The sequence below is a fragment of the Dermacentor albipictus genome, chromosome 1 (assembly GCF_038994185.2).
Source record: "Dermacentor albipictus isolate Rhodes 1998 colony chromosome 1, USDA_Dalb.pri_finalv2, whole genome shotgun sequence".
Lineage (NCBI taxonomy): Eukaryota > Metazoa > Arthropoda > Arachnida > Ixodida > Ixodidae > Dermacentor > Dermacentor albipictus.
The window spans coordinates 438,349,817-438,369,246 of NC_091821.1; the positions used below are offsets into that span (position 1 = coordinate 438,349,817).

The 19,430-nt window shown below is 52.8% G+C and overlaps 1 protein-coding gene across 1 annotated transcript in view; it reads left to right on the forward strand.

Moving 5' to 3' along the window:
- Positions 1-192: 192 nt before the first annotated feature.
- LOC135905124 (glypican-6-like) overlaps positions 193-19,430 on the forward strand; it is a 160,063-nt gene continuing 140,825 nt past the window's right edge. Inside the window, exon 1 of the mRNA XM_065436133.2 lies at positions 193-666. Within this exon, the coding sequence (XP_065292205.1) occupies positions 501-666 (166 nt within the window). The 5' untranslated portion in view covers positions 193-500. The remainder of the gene's footprint in view (positions 667-19,430) is intronic.

The window sequence follows — 19,430 nt, forward strand, 5'->3', positions numbered from 1 at the left end:
CCAAGGCTGGCAGCGTGACGTAATGCTGTCTCCTTTATTTTTCCTTCCTCCATGGGCTCCACCCACAGCAGCGCCGCCGCCGCCGCCGCTCCTTGACGCAGAGAGCTCGCGGAGCTCGCTTCTCCTGGCTCAATTCATCGCGCGCGTCGGGCAACCCTGGGCATTGTTAAGCTGAGGAGGGAAGCGCGCTCCTCTCCCGCTTGCATTTGTTCGTGCGGGCGCGTTGCGTGCGGGATGTTGTGCTCCGTTCAAAGGCCCTGATTGTGATTCACAAGAGCGTGCATTGCGACAGCGATCGCTGCAGTCTTCCGAGCAGAGTCACCGCTCGAAGTTGAAGCACGCTCAAGGAGCCTGCTATGGGATACACCAGGACTACATAGCAATCTCCTCGCATCGTCTGCCGACCGTGCCTGCACGCCACTCGAGTGGGACACGCGCGCGCCTCTCCCTGTGGCCGCCTGGCCCCTCGCGATCGCCTCGAAAGACGCCGCCGCCGAGCAATGGGGAAGCAGAACATGTTTGTGTTCGTGGTCGCCGCCACCGCTCTGGTCGCGAACTTGTGGCAGGCCGCCGAAGCGCAGAGCAGTGAACCCGGCTGCTCGGGCGTCAAGTACGCCTTCCAAGGGAAAGGATTCGAAAACGACGTCCCTTCGCGGGCCATCTCAGGTGAGCCAAGGCGCATGACCATCTCTTTTATCTTGGCCCCCGTTTCCTTGGGCCGACAGCTCGACGACGCGAAGCGAGACGCTGTGGTCGTGCGGCTGGTCAGAGATGTGATCGTTCGAATGACGGATCGGGTGCATCGACATTTCGTCTGATTTGATGCGACCGTTGGTTACCGTCTACAACGGTGACCCGTTGGTTGCGCGAGCCCAACCGTATGCACCTGATACCGGCGAATTTCATAACGGACAACCTTGGCATTTGATTCTTCGTAATTGCGTCGTGAATTTTTTGTACCGCTGTAACCGAACCGTGCGACACTTGCCGTGATTCATGATGACACTCTGTGAAGATGATCTTCTGGCGCGACACTTAGCACATTCTTTTCGAAGGCGTCCGCGGAGTATCGACAACGTTCAACTATGAAATCGTAATTCGCAGAGAACCCTGTAAGTTATGCGTAACTCTACGCCATCGATGATGGTCAAATCGCCGTCGCGTGTCGTGAAAGTGCAGATACGATGAAGGCATTAAATTATGTGCAAGCTGCCAACGTTCGGTCACTCTGTGCTTTGCTGTAAAGCCGGCCTAACGGAATTACACACGAAGGAGAACATAAAGAAAAAAAAAATCGCCGCGCGAACATTAAGGCGCTTGGAGACGGCTAGAATACTCGGGAGCAGCTCAGCGCGCTGATGAATTCTTAATGTCATACGTTGTCCTGCGTAGGCTTCCTTTGATTACCGTTAAGCTCCTTGAAGAAATTAAATCGCTGTCAGCTGTACGGGCTCGCTCCCGTGGTCATTTGGTCCACCACCGGCACGCTACCGCAAACCGTTAGGCAAACTTTGCATCCTTTCCGTCACTGCCGAGCTCGCCTTTACTGTCATTCATTAAATCGCCATACATCTCATCCGAAACGGACAAACCGTGAGATAATTGACCAAGACGTACCTAACACTACGGAAACTTCAATGATGGAAAGAATACACATTGTTGTAGCAAACGTCCCGATTTTCAAGGTAACGGGAGCCAAGTGCGCGCGTATGTACAACAGTACATTGTCAGCGTCACTTGAGCCCGTCGCATTTGGAGAAACAGAATATTTGACAAATGTACATACGTTTCGGCGACCGATGGGCGCCGCGTGCGTTTTGGCTCGTGTCTGGGCGCCTTAATAACGGTTCACTCCGACCAACGAGTCGTGCGCGAACCTTTTAAATTCCATTTATCATGACTCTCGACCTGTCGGGTCCGCTTGACTTCGGCCGCAGGCAGTGCCGTGCAGTGTGCAGCAACAGCAAAGCACAGCACCTGCTTACTTTTGCTGGAAAGAAAGACGTCTCAAATTCTCGCACGACTTCCGTCAAGACGCGAGCCATTCATAGCCGGCATCCTATTTCGCAACCAATTTGCAAGGAAGAAAGAAGGTGCTTTTCCCTTCATGCAAGTACATAGAATGCGTGTTAAAGCCATTAACCATTACGTATAGACATTTGAAGTGGCACTTGCGACTTTCACTATGAAAGGTCCTTAGTGCGGAAGCGTCGTCTCACTAGTTCATTAAATAGGGATGACAGAAGTTCGATACATAAGGAAATTCGATATATCGATGTCGCGAATGGCGTCTTGTCTGGCCCATTTGCTCAATATAGGAAACATAGACACCATGCAACAACCGACGTGGGCGCATAAAGAAAGAAATAACAGTGGTTATTTAGCAATAGATGCTAGAGAAATGCTTTAGCGTTATGTCGCACTCCTTTTAGGTCCGGGATCCATGATTTAAACCGCGTTGACCACATCGCTCTGTGTTGTTCAGGAGCTCACTCGATCGACATGCGTCCTGCGTCTTTCGAGGAGCGAGGTGCAGCTAATGGTGGTCTATATACCATTTCACGGGCGTCTCGCACTTCCCACACGTACACTTTTTTCCACCATGACACTCGTAATGCTAGCGCATAAGTAAATATAATAATTTACAGGGCACTCGCCTTGACCTTTTCATTGTTGCCTCCGCGTCTGTTTAATGGGCATCTGCCCCGCTTGCTTCACTTGTCAAATGTATAGGTGCTTTCATTTTTCTCCCTGTCGTCCTGACGTGCTTATTTATAGGTTAGCTCGACAGAAATTCAGCCATCCGTACCCTTTCCGGATATCAGCAAAGTCGGTGGTATTTACGTAGCAGTTGGCTTCTAAAACCGATAAAATCGTCTCATTAATAGAAGAGATGTTTTCGAGACGGTATGCCGCGACTGTGACTGGCGCAGCATGGCCTTAGTCGCTTTTGAGCCATTAAACCCGAATTAACCAACTAACTATGCCGCGAGCACGTCGACCGGAACTAGAGCCATCTGTATACTTGTCACTTGTTTGGAATTTCACGCATTCAGCCCACATCGTGACACGCATCCTCCAACGCGCAGCATTCAATAATTAAAAAAAAGGCGGGTGCCGGGACAGCGGCCAGTGGTGGCCTCGACGGTGGCGGACCGACCGTCGGCTGGTCACTTTGCGCAGAGCGCAGCGGCGTTATCCGGTCTCGCACTTCACACGCACACGGCCGGAACGCGGAACGTGCGCCGGGCGCCTAATTGGCTCGTCTAGCGGCCTGCACTGTGAAGGGATGGAAAATGGGGAGCTGGCTTGGTCGCAAGATCGACGCTTGGTTTTCCGGCCGCGGTCCGGTTGTTTTCCGACACGCGGAGGCATCCCAGGCCGATTGCGTCTGTTTGCTTCGGCGACCGCCTCCACCCACCCCTCTTGTTCTGTCGTCTGTCGACCGCGCGCGCCCAGCTGATGCGTGCACGTGGGAATGTGCGGCCGCCTATTACGCTAATGGCGCAACGTTTAGAGCCCGAGCTGCGGCCAGCCGTCCCGCGGGCCACCACCGCGGAAGGCGCATGCGCCGTCGCCGTGTTATCGCATTTCTGCGAGCGCTGTGTAGCGAAATGCGTCGTCGACGCTCCGCGGGAAAGCCCGCTTGCTCGGGACCTGACCGCTTTCCCTTCGCGTTGCATCAGCAGTCGCGAACGAATGCGTCTCGGTAATGCTGTTTCCGGCGTTCGTAACGACCCGTGACAGCTGGCTGGATGTCCAACCATTTCTCTGGACACTTTCCAGCGAGCCACTGCGCAGCTGTAATGTGGCTGCGGGCTTGGCCGGCGTGAGCGCGCTCCGCGAGTTTCGAGGACGCGAGGCTCTTTTTAAGAAATCACCTGGAGCGCCGGGATCGTATACGTCACAGCTGTCGTAAATGTTGCGCTTTCGCGATTGCGTGTCAAAACTTCGTGCTGTGAGCGAACGCGCCACTTTCAGCTCGTCTTAATAACTCTGACTAGCCTGGCGGACTTAATGGGGACTCCTGCGTTTTCATGGGATAGAAAACACGACGTAACATCTGTATTTCGATAGCAATATCCCCACCGTCCACCGGTCAGCCACATAACCGTGGCAGAGAGCACGTAAAGAACACACTGCTGCAAATGGAATTTCGAATCGTGATTTTCGTGCTTCTGTGTCATTTTTTTTCCAAGTTCGTTCGTTCGTTCGTTCCTTCGTTCTTTCGTTTTTTCTTTCGCATCATTTTCGGCCATCGCTGTATACCGCCGTATTCGCTGCACTAGGAGCAGATTTTTCGCCAAGGGACACGTATACGGCGTGGCGAACAACAACAAAACGGAAGAAAGTGATGCAGACAAGCGAGTGAGCGCAGAGCTGAGTCGCATACGCGAGAAGGCAAGGTCGAGGGCACGATGAGTTTGCGCTTTTCCGCCCTACTCTTGCGATCTCCTTCTCTCTCGTATTGTTTTCATTATCGGCGCTCGTAAAGTTCCCGTTTTGCAGGGGGACGGCGGGGCGAACGCGAGGGAAACGCCATAGCGGCTGAAACAGTAGAGCAAGCTGCAAGTAGAGCAAGCGGGCGAGCAGTTCCCCGAAATTCCTGCCATTCTTCGGCGCAACTCAGGCGCGCGCAAAACTTTGCAATCGGAGACAAGCCGGGCGTACGCGGGACGCTCTTCCCTGCCCTTGGAGACGTGCGTGTATCGCTCTTTCGAGGGGGGATCCGAGAAGAGAGGGAAACAAAAGCGAGCTGCGCCACAGCAGACTACGAAATAAATAAGTAGATACGAAAGAAATTCTAACGCAATCACCGGAGCGAACACAAGCGGCAGGGCGGAAGAGAGGGAGAGAGAAAAAGAAGGAACTCCCACGATCTCCCGGCTGTGCAGAGAGGGGAGAGAGAGAGAGTGAAAAAGAAATGAGGCTAAGGTGCAGAAGGAAAGAAGCAGCAGCGAGCGAGCGAGGGGAAGCATTTATTACCTCTCAGTGGCGCGCAAAGAAAAGGAGATTTTCTATTACATCTCCATCCTATTATCTCTTTGCCCGCTGCCGCGCTTCCAGTGTTTGCGCGCTGCGCTGCTTGCTTGCTGCTGCTGCTGCTGCTCCGACGACGGGCGGCGTTTCGCGAGTGCCGGTGTAAAAAAAGGCAGGCGGGGGAGGAGGGGAGCAATAATACGTTTCCGTTTCGCCGGCTGCCTGTCCACCGGCAAATTAGGCATCGATTCCCGTTCAAGACGGCACACGGCGCGACGAAGGAGCGTGCCCGAACCGTGTTCGGGAATTAAAGTGGATATGGTGCGACTGCGTGGGTGTCTGTGTGTGTGTGTTCGCGCCCGTGCAGAAGGCGAGGAAGAGGGAAAGGAGGCTCGTCCCACGGGGACGGGGATTTTCACGATGCGTGCGCTGAGGTCCAGCACGCGGTGAACGCCTGAGAGGGGGAAAGGGGGAGCGCACACGGACGGTAAAATCGCGTTGTTCTTATCAGAAGGAGTCGCTGAAGAGGCCCTTCGCTCTATCTTCGGGGCACTCTGGGGTATCTCCCTTCCTGTGGAGAGGCAGCGCGGGAAGCCCTATAAACACAACACACCAATGCTGCTGCGCGGCTAGCCGATAGATTCAAGGTGCCGTAGAGCGAGATAGTATTGGCAGGTGACTTCGCATGTTCTCGCGCAACTTTGCATAGTCCGGTCGTGTGCGTCGTTGTGAGAATCTTTGGCTTACTTGTTCCTGTGGTCTCTCTCTCTCTCTCTCTCACACACACACACACACACACACACTTTTGTCACACTCGCGCAACTGCAGTTTAGTTTATTATAAACTACAATATGAAACTGTGCGACTTTAGCCAGTGCCTGGAAGTATGATCTGGCTTGACCGCTACACGAAACACATTTTCAGCGCTGAAGAAGGTTGTTCTGGCGAGTCCCCTAGTACAGGGCCCGTGAAGTTGCGGGGCGGGACAAAAGGACAGCGCGTGCCGCCCGATCTCGAACGCCATGTTGGAATAACGCAGGCTTGTACGCCTTCTTCGCGACATGAATGGTGCAGAACCGGCGTGGGCAAAAAACACACATGCGACCGTACGGGCGCCGCACGACTCGCCGACCGGACTCAAACTAAAGTTTCTGTTTGTACACCTGCCCACTCAGCAAAGCTGGAGATTGGGATTTTGTGCGACGACTAGCACGAGTAACTATACGTAATTCCAAGGGAGAGTCTCAGTCCTGGGCCGAGATATTGGCGACACGATTGACGGCCATCAGAACCGTTACAAAAATGTCACTTGTGGAAATGTCATCGCGGAAATACGGCTCCTCATTCGGTGGAGCACATCATCCTACAATACCGATCTGGGTTGTAGTACATACTCTTCAGTACGCGGTGACATTGGATTGGATTGGAGCCAACTTTATTTATGCCTGCAGTTGGGCGCTCGCGCGCCCCGACGAGGGCCTACGTCATCCTCGAAGTCGCCGTTACTCGGCGCGGGTCTCCGCTCGCCGTTGCCGGCTCGCTGGGTCCGTGCCTTTCGAGCGCCTCGAGGACCTGCTGGACGGCCCAGAGCTGATCGTCTCGGTCGTAGCTCTTCGCGGCTGCCTCGAGCCGCGGTGGGAGCATTCTTGATTTTGCTTGTTCTGGAGTTTTAACGCAGTCCCACAAGAGGTGCGTGTAGTCTGCGCTCTCCCTCCTGCACACACTGCACATATCTGTCGGGTGACAAGAACTCTTCGAAAACGATAGCCCTTCAATTGGCCACAAACGTTACTTCGTACACCCTGCCCCGCGTGCCTTGAAACGAGCCTCGAAAGGAATAACGCTGACCCTGCCTCTCTACTTACGAAACTGTGGCCGCCGCGCACGACGTCCTTCCGTGGCTCGAAGATTGAATCCTCGCGGCCTTGCCTGTCGTGCAGTGCACTTCATTCGAGTCGGCTTGCTCGCTTGTTTGCGGCTGTTACGGGCGATAGCTTTTTTTTCGCCGGAACGCGCGAAACGCCAACGTGTCGCCGTCCGCGGTGGCGCCGAGGGAGGTCGTGTTTGAAGGCGTGAGAAATTGCGAAGGGAGAGGGGAAAAAAAAAGGGGGAGCTCGGGAGCAGGAGCCAACGAAGCCAATTTCGCACAATACCGGGGAGACACATTAATCATCGCGCCGCCGTGGACCCTTCCTTCCCTGTGTGTGTGTGTATGTGTGTGTGTGTTTATGTGTACTTGCGTGTGCGCGAACTGGAGCGCAAGTACGAGGCGCGGGTGGCCCCCGGAAGTGCCGTAACGATGCGCGTAATCGCCGCACCTTGTCAAGGTTGAACGAAAAAAGAAATACTTCTCAGATTGTTTAGAGATTTGAGTTGTGTACGAGCCGCGTCCATAAAGATTGCAGAGAGAGATATATATATCTTTATTAATAATAATGGGGTTGTATAAATGATCGAGCAGCTCAGTGTATAGGTTGTATAGTGAGGTCGCTCGCATTATTGCCGATTCGATGTAAGTGGTCCGGTATACTGTCGGTCATGGTTGGATGTGACCTGAGTCGGCCACTGGGCGGAGGGAAGTACGTTGAGTTTGGTTTTGGTAGGAAGTGACGGAGGTCATAAGAAACCTGATTCTTATAGCCCATGTGTTGCGTTGGGTGTCCGCTGCATCAATTGCATTGTGATGGAAAAGTGTTATCATCCTGTGCAAAAAAAAAAAAAAACGCGACCCGTGTTACCTAGAGCCGTACCTAGGTGCGTTTTGCATTTGACGATGTTGTTTCACTTTGTAAATGCACACTTGTCTTTCGTGAACAGAAGAAAAAGAAATACATTTATTATGAAAACGAAAATCGGGTTTTGACCCGTGTTATAGCGGCCCTCCATTGTCTGAAACATATCATATCCAGGCAGGAAAGCGTGACTATACACGCGTCTTCACGGTATTAGCCCCTGTAGGGCAGCGTTTATAACGGGAAGTTGGGCACCCGGCGTCACGAGGTCTTAGAAGCTGTCCTAACTACACCTCCAGCCTCACCGCTGTGCTCATCGGAAGAAGAAAAAGAAAGTTGGAGTGAGTAATAGTCTGGGAAGCCGCCCATCATATACTATATAGGGGGGGCATCGACAGCGAAAAAGGGGGGGGGGGGGGGTCAAGAGAATTGGCCCGGAGGTGAAAATGAGAGAACAGGAAATTTGTCGCCTCCTGTCTTTGACAGCGAGGCGAGTCCGAGCACCTCTTCTCTCTCTCGCTCACTATCTGCCTCCTCCTCTCCGTGTTGCGCGCGCTGTATTGCTTCGACCCGCACGCAGCGGCGGCGTCGCACGCCGGCACGCGCAAGCAAGCTCGTGCTTTCAAAGCTTCGAGAGCGTTACCCCCACCTTCTCTTTCCCTCCTCCCTGTCGCATCGTGCACTTGTCGCTGTTTTGCCCCCTTTTGTCTCGGGCGAGAAATTGAAATCGATTGGGTGGGCGTGCGGTTATTCGCGTCTCCTTTGCTTGCCGTTGCTTTCTTGGATTGATTGGTCTCTCTCTCTTTCTTTTTTTTTTTTTGCAACAAACGAAGTGATCGAATTGTTGTGGTTGCCTCGGTGCGCTTCAGAAGTTTGAAGTGAAAGTGGAAAGGGGGACAAAGGAAATGAAAAGTAAAACGAAGAAGGCTATGGAAGGGTGTTGGAGACGTAGAAAAATAAACGCTGCGCGCGCGAGACACTTTAATTCACGCGAACGTGAGGAAGTGCCGAAGTCGATACGATGGCTTGCGCCACGTTCTCGGTTAAGAAGAAAAAAATCGGGTAGTAAGCAGAGCCATAACGTGGAGAGAAACCGCGCTACTACGAGAGTTGGAGCGGCCGTACGTGGAACGAGCTGCTGCTGCAGTTGAACGTTGCCGGCAGCCGCTCCAGCGACGAAAAAAAACTTGCGCGACTCTGCAAGAAATGCCATCGCTGATGGTCGCGTTTGTCGCGTTTGTCGCATTTTTTCCTTTTTTTCAAACGTGCTCTTTTTCCACTGCAGCGTCCGCCACTATAGCGCACTCTGCCGTTACTGCGTTCCTCAAACCAACGACGAAGCGTCTTGCTCTAAACGAGGAGGTCGCCTGCAGAACCAAAGGCAGAACTCGCGTAAAATAGCCGAACAGTTCGCCTTTCACTAGTTCGTTTTGTTTGACTGGTTTCTTTTCTCCGTTGTGCTCTCCCTCTCTCCTCTCTCTTCCTTGCTTTCCTCCTGTGTATAACGTGCGTGTCTTAATCTCTCCTTCACGCCTGCTCGCAGACTTAGGTGGCGTATGCGTGTTTTCATATTTTTCTCCCCCTTCTCTCTCGCTCTTTCGAGAAAACGCGATTTGTTTCTTGGCTGAGGCCAACTGAAGAAGGCTGGGCAGAACTTCGCAAAAGCAAAAAAAAAAAGAAAATTGCGCAGGGGGCTGCATGTACAGGAGGAAACGTTAGTGGGTTTTTACGAGCGCCATCCCTTCGCCTCCTGTCCGGAGAGGCAGCAGCGGAAGCCGGCAGCGCAGGCCGCAAAGCGATCGCGTGCGGGCTGTGTTTTGTGGGTCTATATAAGACCTCTTGCGGTGCGCTGTGTTTTGTGTGTCTATAGCACCAGCGTGGTTCGCCGTACTATACCGGGTCTCGGCTGGGGCTCTCTTGAGTGTGTGCACTACACAGCCTTGCGTGTATTGGCTCGAGCTTCTCTATTTTGGCTCCATCTTCTGAGGTTCCTGTATAGTCTCTTCGCTTTCGCATTTTCTTTTCTCTCTCTCTCTCTTCCTGTTTGAACAAGACCTTGTGCACATTACTGCACTAGCGGCCCTCCGTTACGTCCGTTTCGTGCCCGCCTATATGTGGATGTATACCGTGTAGATACAGATGGATATAGATATATATGACGACCATGGGCCATAGACGGAATTGGATTTCCCCCCGGGTAAAGCTCGCGCGGTGTTTTTCTTCCCTCCCGCGGGGGGAGGGCCCGAAATCTCGTCGTCGTGCACTGAGCGTTCGCCTTCGCTGCAGCGCTCCGCGTGGAGCACGCACGCACAGCGCTTAGACCTGTACGTCTTCTCTCCTTCTCTCTGTCTCTCTGCCTCCTTTCGATCGCCGTTGGCGAGATTGGTCTCCGTGCTCGTGGTGGCTTCGACGGCATGTACTACATGCCTCAAAAAGGAAAGGAGCCGGTAAAGCTCGCTCCATCTGCGGTTGTTCAGTTTTCGAGAGAGGAGACTCGAAATACGAGCGTTAAAAAAAAAAAAGAAAGAAAACGGAGGAGCGCGCACCGCCTCCGTAAAGTTTCTGAAATTATTGAATGGCCCAGCGATATTACGCGTGCTGTTCTCCGTCGCTGCGGTTTTCGTACGTTGCGTCTATCTTTTCTGCTATCGTTTCACGTGGCGTGCTCTTTACTATAATATTTATTTCTTTTATTCGCCTCCAATCTCCGTTTCCCGTGGAAACAGACTGCCGCCTCTGCTCTTTCTTCAGTGCGAGGCGAACTGTATGGCGGTTGATGGGCGCATATGAGCGGCGACTGCGCGTTACGTGAATCATTTAGTGTCTCCGCCGTTTTCCACGCTCCGAAGGGCTGCCTCTACTCCATCCCCCTCCCCCATCTCTCCTACATCCCGCCCCGTTATTCTCGCTTTACGATGACTTATACGTACAGCCTGCGTATCGCCGAGGGCTCTTGTTGTCTGTCTTATTTGTAGTCCGATTGGTCCGTCGAGACATTCCCGTCGTACGTCTTTCGCGCGCGAAGTTTTGCAAAGTGGAGGGAACACTTTCTTTTGTTTAGGCATCTCTCTTTCACTGCTCTCTCATTTTCCTTCTATTTGCGTCCTTCCTATAAAGGCCTCCGATGTGCGACCTATACGCACTTTCTTATTCGAGTGGATCGTGCGCAACCGCTCGTTTTTTGGACCGAATCGACTAGCGCCGTATTTATGAGAGGAGATGCGCGCAAGAAAGTAGTGCGCGTAAAGCTTTTGTACCGCGCCGCTAACGAGATTACTGCTCGTGTAGTGACGATGCCCTTCAGTGTGCACGAAAAAGAAAGAAAATCGACTGAAATCGAGGCTGATCCGTCCCATGCGCTCGCTAGCTGTTTCTTTATGCATGAACTGCTGGTATACTGTATAGGGCCATATCTCTACCGCCCGCGTGTGTTATCTGATCTTATATGTGGGACACGAGTTGCTGCATAACACAGTTGCGTGCTTGAGGGTTTGTTGTTGGGTTAGTGGGCATACATACGTAAATATAACGCTTGGGTGTGAAAGAAAGGAAATAAAGAACGCCGCATTATGTAAACAGCTTCCTTCCTTGTCACGTTCGTGAGCACTGTTTATCGACACTGTCGATGACTTTAAGTGTACGTGGTCAGCCCTCGAAGCATTTCCCCTGCATGGCAAGCGTTTACGTCGTCTTTAATTAGGCCGTCCTTAACCCACTGACAGTTTCGGTTCACGTGAGGGTATCCGCAATTTAAAAGGGGTCCGCAGCAAACGGCGCAAATTGAGTTATGCATTCACGAGCACAGCGACGTTGCAAAGCACGACTGCGAAGGCTGTTCACCGTTGCGCATTATAGCACAATCAAGGCTCCACACGGTCCGCTAAAACTCGCTTCGCTTATACGAGGTCTGCGTGACATCGGAGAATTATCGACTTGCCAACGTCCTTGGTGAAGTTAGGTGGGCGAAAGCGAAAGCTAGTACACGCGACAGCGTATAGGACGTGCGCTTGCCGGGGCGATTAGCTATAGGCTCGCCCAATGACACGATACGTTAAGGCTGTCGTGTAATCGGTTGTCGCGCCTGGCTCGGGGGCCGCCTGCATGCACGGTTTGTCTTGACGAGCGTGCAGCTGAAATCCTTGACCCGGCCGGGCCTCTTAAAGCACGCGCTTGCTCCGTGAAACCAATATACCTCGGTTGTTCTGTGCACGCGTGTCGCCCACTCGGAACGTCCGCGTATATACAGGCAAAATAGGTCACGTATTGATGTAAGCTATTGGACAACCTTGATTGCTTACTAGTTGCTGGTGTTTGACGTCCGGAACTGACGGCTCCTGTGGGGATTTGCAAACGCTGTTTGGTATAACGCGGTACACACCACCCACACTTCTGGCTATACTTACTTCGTGATGTCCGATGACGAGAAGTATATAGGGACACACTGCTTGCATCTTCAACCAGAAACCTGTAGTCTGAGCTCCAGCGTCTTGAGCTCATACACTGCCAGTGTGCTTAGCTATGGCCGGTTCTTTTTCCTTATTTGTTTCTACGAAAGTGAGATGGTAATTAAGCTTCGGTTCATGCTCGGTAAAGGGCTCTGTGGCGGGTTAAGCGAGGCGCAGGTCGAATAGCGTGACGGTATAGACTTTGCCCGAATAATCACCACTGGGTATACACCGCGCTCACGCTTGCGTCATTGATATCGAGAGCACCTTTGATCGATGTCTGGTTAGCGGGCGTAGTGCATGTCAGCGGGCACGACGAAGACAGAAGCACGTAGCGCATCTGTAAAGTCTGTGCCACTCTTACAGTGCAACACATGACTGTGTTTGTGCATTTTTTACATTGTTATTTGCTGCTTCCTTTTTAACGTCTGGTATTCGTGTAAATAACAGCGAAAAATGTGGAAGACCAGTGCAGAGGAGCCCATATTATCACAGCGAGCCGGCTCCAAAATTACACCAAGTTCACGAAGCCAACAAACACCAAAGCCAAGGAAAGGATAAAGCACAGGATGGTTTGTTTAAGTGGAGTTGTCTGTTAAGTACAGAGAAAGCGCAAGTTTACGTCTATAAACAAAAGGAAATTATTGTTTAATAAGAGAGAACTTACCGCCGGTGGCAGTGCTCCCAACCTCTAGCCTGCATTGCTCTACCAATTGACAATTAAATAAAAAGAACAAAACATATAAGAGGAGGGAGAGATAAAAAAATGAAAATAAGAAGAGATAGTATAAAAAATACCGGAAGTCATTCTTCCGCTGCGCTTTCTCTCAGCTTCAGTGTCTGTCGGCCTTGCGCATATGTCAAGTCCCTGAAAACGTGCCTTTCCTTTACTCAACACGCCGCGAGTGGAGCGTCATCATCCACTCCACTCGCGGCGTGTTGAGTAAAGGCTGCGCCGCGAGTACTCGGATGACTAATGCGTCCTGCTGCCGAGCTCGAGGTCGGGAGTTCGAATGTCTTCCGCGCCTACTGCACTCCGAAAAAAAAAAATGACGCTCGTGTACATAAATTTAGGTGCACGTTAAATGAACCCCAGGTGGCCGAAATTAATACGACGACCCCACTATGGCGTTCTATCATACCATGTAGTATGTTGAGTTTCTTGGGGGGGGGGGGGGGGACGTTAAACAGTCTAAACTTTAACAATTTCACTCGATTTCACCTCTCGGGCTTTAAAAGTAGCCGGTTCGGCTCGGGAGAGAGAGAAATAGACAGACATAAAGAGGGCAGGGATATTAAGCAGTCTGGTTGGCTACCCTACACTGGGCGAAGGAAGAAGGGAATGAGATAGAAGGAAGAGAGAGAAGGTGTAGAGACGTGCACGGACAGGCCTTGCATTTAAAGCTGCTCGTGCAAACCAGACGTTCTGAGAATACTGAAAACCTAGCGGCGCCCCCACCTGAGGGATTCACTCCTGTGATCTCTATGGCCTTGCGTAATCCCGCATCGCATCTCTCTCGCTAAGCTTCGGAACAAGTGTTCAGAGAGAGACAGAGAGAGAGAGAGGGGGGGGGGGGTGAGCCTGTCTGTCCGAGCCATACGTCGCGCGTGCGCGCGCACGTTCTGTGGCGGCGGCGGCGTTTGATGTCCGCGCTATCTCTCTCCTGCTGGATAGGCGCCAAGCGGCCCGCCGACCGTCGAGTGTGCGTGCGCCCCCGCGTCGAGATGCGGTGGGCGTGGACGGGCGTCGCTCGCATGGAGTGCCGGCGCGGTTGCACTAAAGAGGCGTCGGCAGCTGCGTTATGTAGCGCCTCGTTCTCGCCGTCGTTTTCACGTGCGACGCTCTGGCTTGCGTGCGACGGGGCTGCGTCGAGAGAGAGCCTCGGTCTGCTCTGACGCGGCTCGCACGGACGATCGGGCCTCGCGTCCTCCCAGAATGTTATATACCGCGCGTGGCACGGCATACGCAATGCGGCTTACGCAACTCGCGGCATGGCGAGTGTGCGCGCTCCATAATAATGGCGCAGGTACACTTAATACGCGGCATTTCACCCCCTCTCGTTTTCAACATTTCTCTTCTCCGAACCGTCCGGCAGCGCGCATCCTCCTCTTGGCCTCCTTTCCCGTTGCCTGTAGAGTCATGGCAGTGGCAGAGAGAGAGAGAGAGAGTCTGTGTGTGTGTAATAAAGAAACTAATGAATATTGAGAGAGGGGAACGAGTGAAAGATTAAGGAAGGGAAAGTGGAGAAGGAAAGGCAGGGAGGTTAACCAGTTTAGCTTAACCGGTTTACTACCCTACACATGAGAGCGGGATGGGGGGATGAAAGATGGGGAAAGGAGAGAGAGAGAGAAAGAGAGAGAGGAAAAAAATTAACATTTATTATAACCAGATTGCCTGATTTGGCGAAAGCTGTTTATACGGCGAGAAGGTTTGCTCGTCTCGCGCTCTCGTGAATTCCCTCTCTCGCCCAACTTCTCCCCCGTTGTCTCTGCTATCTGCTTTGATTCTTTATTCCATTGCTCTTAGTATATTGTATTTTGTCTCGCTGGATGCACAGCGATGTTGCGGCTCCTATCGCGCTGGCACGACCGCCGTTGTGCGACCCTCCCCCTCCCTCTCCCGGTGTCGAATCGGGTGTCCCCGCTGCCGCAGTGCCGGCTCTCGGTCAACATGCGCGAAGGAATGAAGAGGAATGCCGCGATGGGTCGCTAGGAAACGAATGCCGCGCCGCCGCGGCGTTCCTTATCCGTCGCCGTCTCTCCTCCTTATATGCGGGCGCTGCTGCTGCTTCCTCCGTCGGCGGCGGCCTCCGGGCCTCGGCTCGTTAATCATTAACGGCAAAGACACAGGCGGAGGACGCGCGGCCCGCGGATCTCATTTTTCTCCCCTGCCGTCGCTCTGATTACCCTCTGGACCCGGTGGTTGTCGGGCTGTGCTTCGCCGTACGGAACCCCTGCACTCTCTCTCTCTCTCGGGCCGCCCGACGAGGAGCATGTTCCTCACAGTTGCCGCAAGCTTGCGTGCGGGCAGCCCTAGGCAAGTGTGAGAGCAACGCGCTTCCTCTTCCACCTTTAGGACAGATGGATTGGAGAGTATCGAATGGAAGGGATACGGTACCGGTGTGAGCTAGTCCTTTAACCTGGGTCGCGCATGCTTTGTTTCAGTGTCCCATTACTTGCTTCTCCCTTCTTTCTTTATTTATTCTGTGGTTTCTACGTGCAAAAAACTACGATATGATTATGAGGCAGGTTGTAGTGTGGTACTCCGGATTAATTTTGACCACCTGGGTTCTTTAAGGTGCACAACCAGTGCCCGGAACTTGGGGGCGTTTTTGCATTTCGCATCCGTCGAAATGTTCATAATACAACTGCACTTCGCTTGATCTGAATTGTGCATTTTCTTTCCCCGGCATTGCTTTCGGTATTCTAGCGGGTTTTCGTCTCTGCGGATGCCGTTTTGGTCTCTGAACTCACGAATTCTACGCTCTTCGGAGGCTGTGATACCACGCAACAATTCGAAGCCGAGGTGAAATTGTAGGCGAAGGCTCCCGGCGCATATTTACGAAAATCTCGTAAGCAAAAATTACTCGCACGGGTTAATTCTAACCGATCTTGATGGTGGAAATAGTTTTAGCTACGGCGGCTGATCACTGGCGAAGTATACGCTGGAGAACTAAGACCTTCGTGAATTCGACGCTGTTCTGTCGGCCGAATTCGCGAAGCGTTTTGTTCGTAAGCGCTACCCGCCATTCTGCCGGCCGCATTCTCTAATGATATGCCTAGCATCAGGATTGGCTGGAATTTGTCTCTTGCGAACGATTCCAGCGTAAGAGAGCCTCGCGTGACTATGGGCCCCGGCCAGATCCTTGCTCGAAGTTATTTGTTTATGCGAGATAGGCGCGCCGCTTGAATATCGCGAACTCGCCTCGTCCATGATCTGACCACGTGTTGGCATAACCCGCACTCATCTTGCCAATCCCACGCAGCACGGCGTATACGAACACCTAGCTCTTTGTACGTTCTCGGCAGGACCCAAAGGATTTCGCCGGAGGCCCCGCCTAGCGGTGGTGGCGGTGGTGGGGCTCCGTCTATTCCGGGAACGAAGAAAGCCTCTGGGCCTCGGCGCTAAAAGGAACGGTACACGTCCCAGCGTCGATGGAAGCATTCCTTTTGTCGTTCGATGACTGCGACTGGGCGGGCGACGCACGCTGCGGTAACACCGAGGAAGTGCGGATGGAGGGTCGCGCTCCCCGTCCTTTTCTCCTTTGGCTCCGTCGTTCCTCTCCATCCGTCACTCAGCGGTGGCGCCTCTTCTTCGCTCTTCTACCGGGGAGAGCGCCGCTGCTTGAAAGAGAAGAGCTGGCTGTTTGAGGACGAGACGAAGCTGCGAAGGTCTCTCTCTTCTAACCAACGAGCATGTGTGTGTGTTTGTGTGCGGAACGTAGCACAGAGTTGAGCCGCACAATGGAAGAGTAGAACGAAGCGAACGAAGAGGCTGCAAGAGAGAGAACGCCACGCTAAGATGGCGGCGTTCTTTCTTTTTGCACTTCGTGGGCGGTGGGTTCAGTCGGCCCGAGTGCCTCACGTCGCGTTCACACCTGTGACTCGAGGACCGCGCGAAGTACAGTGGAACGGAAAACGGTAGCAGGCTGGGTGGACGGTCGCTCGCGCTTCCGTTGTTCCCGATACTTAGGCTGGATCGAGCGGACGACGAAGAAGCGAACAAAAGGAAAGACCGCCCCGCTGCAGAAGGCAAATGACCGTCGAAGCGCTTTTCGGCGAACGGCTTTGAGCAGAAGAAGGGTCGGACCGAGTAAAATGGAAATGCCAGCACGAGAACGAGGGGGGGGGGGGGGGGGGGAAGGAACGCGAGAAAAAAAGCGCGCAGTCGTAATGACGGCTGTTCTCGCAAAAAGCTGTCAGAATACGCGAAGCGGCATAGACGCTAAGCCTGGTTCGTGCAGGGATTATCCTGCTTCGCTCGGCAGCTCGGTTCTGGAAGGGCTTCTGCAGTCGGCGCCGGGGCCCTTCCGAGGAGCCAGGCCGTTCGTCGACTCGGGGACTCGCACTACGCGTACTCATGGTGACACCTTCGCTTCCTGAATTTGCGCCGCTTCCTCCTTATTACAGCCCTCCCCCCCCCCCCCCCCCCACCCCCCACCCTGTTTTTTTCCCTGCTAAATTTGGAAGGACGCGAGGAGCGTCCGTGCTGTCTCCATCTTCGAGCCTCGAAGTCTTTCTTGACGAAACGAGCGGCGTTGTAAACTCGGCTTGCGGGTGCGCAGAAAGAAAATAGAAGAAAGAGTTGGTGACGGCAGACAGACAACGTCTGTGCAGTCCAAAGCGGGAGCCGTGCCGTTAGCATTGTCAAAAAAAGGACTTTTGTTTGAGGGAGGAAGAAACCGGCGGAGCGAAAGTGTCTTTTCGGTTATGCTCGCGTTCGTCTCTGGGGAGGCGAGGTTAGAGACGATGGAGGGACGTCCTCTGTTGCGAAGAGGATTAAAACGTATACCTGCGCTACAAGAGGGCAGCGAGAGTAGCGGCAATGACGAGGGGGAAGGGTGGAAGAGGATTCCGGGCTATGTATAATCAATGAGCTCCCGCGACGTGAGGGAGGTCGGTGCAGCCCACGCTTCCTGCCGCATCGATGCCAACGCGCGCGTTCCTCGGCGTCCCATCGTGCTTCGTTTTCTGACAGGGATTTCTCCCTAGAGACCCGCCGTCTCTCACCCTCTCTCTCTCTCGCCCCCTTCTATCCGCCAGCTCTTGGCTTTTCTTCGAAACTAAAAGCATTTTCTTTGTCGCGACGCTCACTGCCGCCGAGCTTTCGCTGTTCATTTGCGCCCAATCGCCCCCCCCCCTCCCTCCCGCTCTCTATTCTAGCTTGAGCTCCCTCTAATCCTCTTGTCCTTCTTTTTATGTTGTGCGTCTCTACCGTTTGATCCTAGTTGCTTTTCTTTGGGCCTCCTCACTTTTGAGCTATTCTCTTCGCGTTCTTTCGTTTTTTTTTTCTTCCTCGTCTTTCGGCAGCGTTCGAAAAGCGATTTCGGCCAATTAGCGGCCCGCTTCGACGATGACATCGCCGCTGGCACGACGTGCTCGTCGCACTTCCCGAACGTCTTTGTGCTTCGGCACTCGTGTTCGTTTGGGACCGAACGTTTCTCGGCGTTGAAGAGCAGCCTTCTTGTACGAGCCTTGTCCGCCTCCCCCCTACCATATCTCTCTCTCACTCTCTCTCTCTCTCTCTCTGAGTTCAACCTCGTCTCCTGCGCATTTTTGTGGGCGGTGACTAGCGTATTCAAAGTAAGCACTATGAAAAAAGTACGGAACGATAACTTTCTTGAAGCGACAGCGTGTGATTCTGGACAATCGGACGAAACATTTGTTTCTTTTCCTAGTGGCGCCCTTTATCTTGGGCAATAAAGAAAATTCGCTTCGGAATCGACGCATAGCGGCGTGGTGTTTTTGTACTAGAGTAGTAATTCGCGCCAGTTGCTTGAACACATCGACATACTGGACAAACAGCGCAGACAACAGGACTACGAGAAAAGCAGCATACCGGCGCCGAGGACAAACTGGTGGTATTGATCGAGGAAGGGAAATACCTACAATACATAAATAAATAAAAGAACAAAAACAGGAAAAGTCATATATATATATATATATATATATATATATATATATATATATATATATATATATATATATATATATATATATATATATATATATATTCCGTAAGTTTCTCTTCTGCGTAACGCGCTACGTAAACATCGATCTGTGGTCGTCGCTCTCTCAAATCACAACTATACGCATGCACACTGGCGAAATGACTGTTCCTATGCAATACTCCGTCAAGTGGAAGTACCGCAGGTTGCCACACTTGCAAGAAAATAAACAAGTCTGTGCAAAATTAAACAGAACCATGCACATAAGTTGTGTGGGTACGCTCGAAATGCCCGATAGCTAGCGCTGCGACAAAGGGACGCCGACGCCCTTTTGTTGTACCCCGCTTTCCGGTGATCGCTTTCCCGAAGTCGGCGTATATATAGTGTGACGTGCGTTGGGCGCTCCAAAACACGTAAGCAGCTGGAACACGCGTTTCGGGGTTGGCAGCTCCTTATTCGTTGCACGCTGTACACAAAGCTTGCGTGCACGTTTATCGCCTTTCCAGATGCTGGCCTCCTTTCGCGTTCCGCGTCGCCTCCGTTTCGGCGTGGCGTGCGCGCTTCGCCCGGTGACCCCCGTATTGAAAGTCCATCGAGAAAGGGCA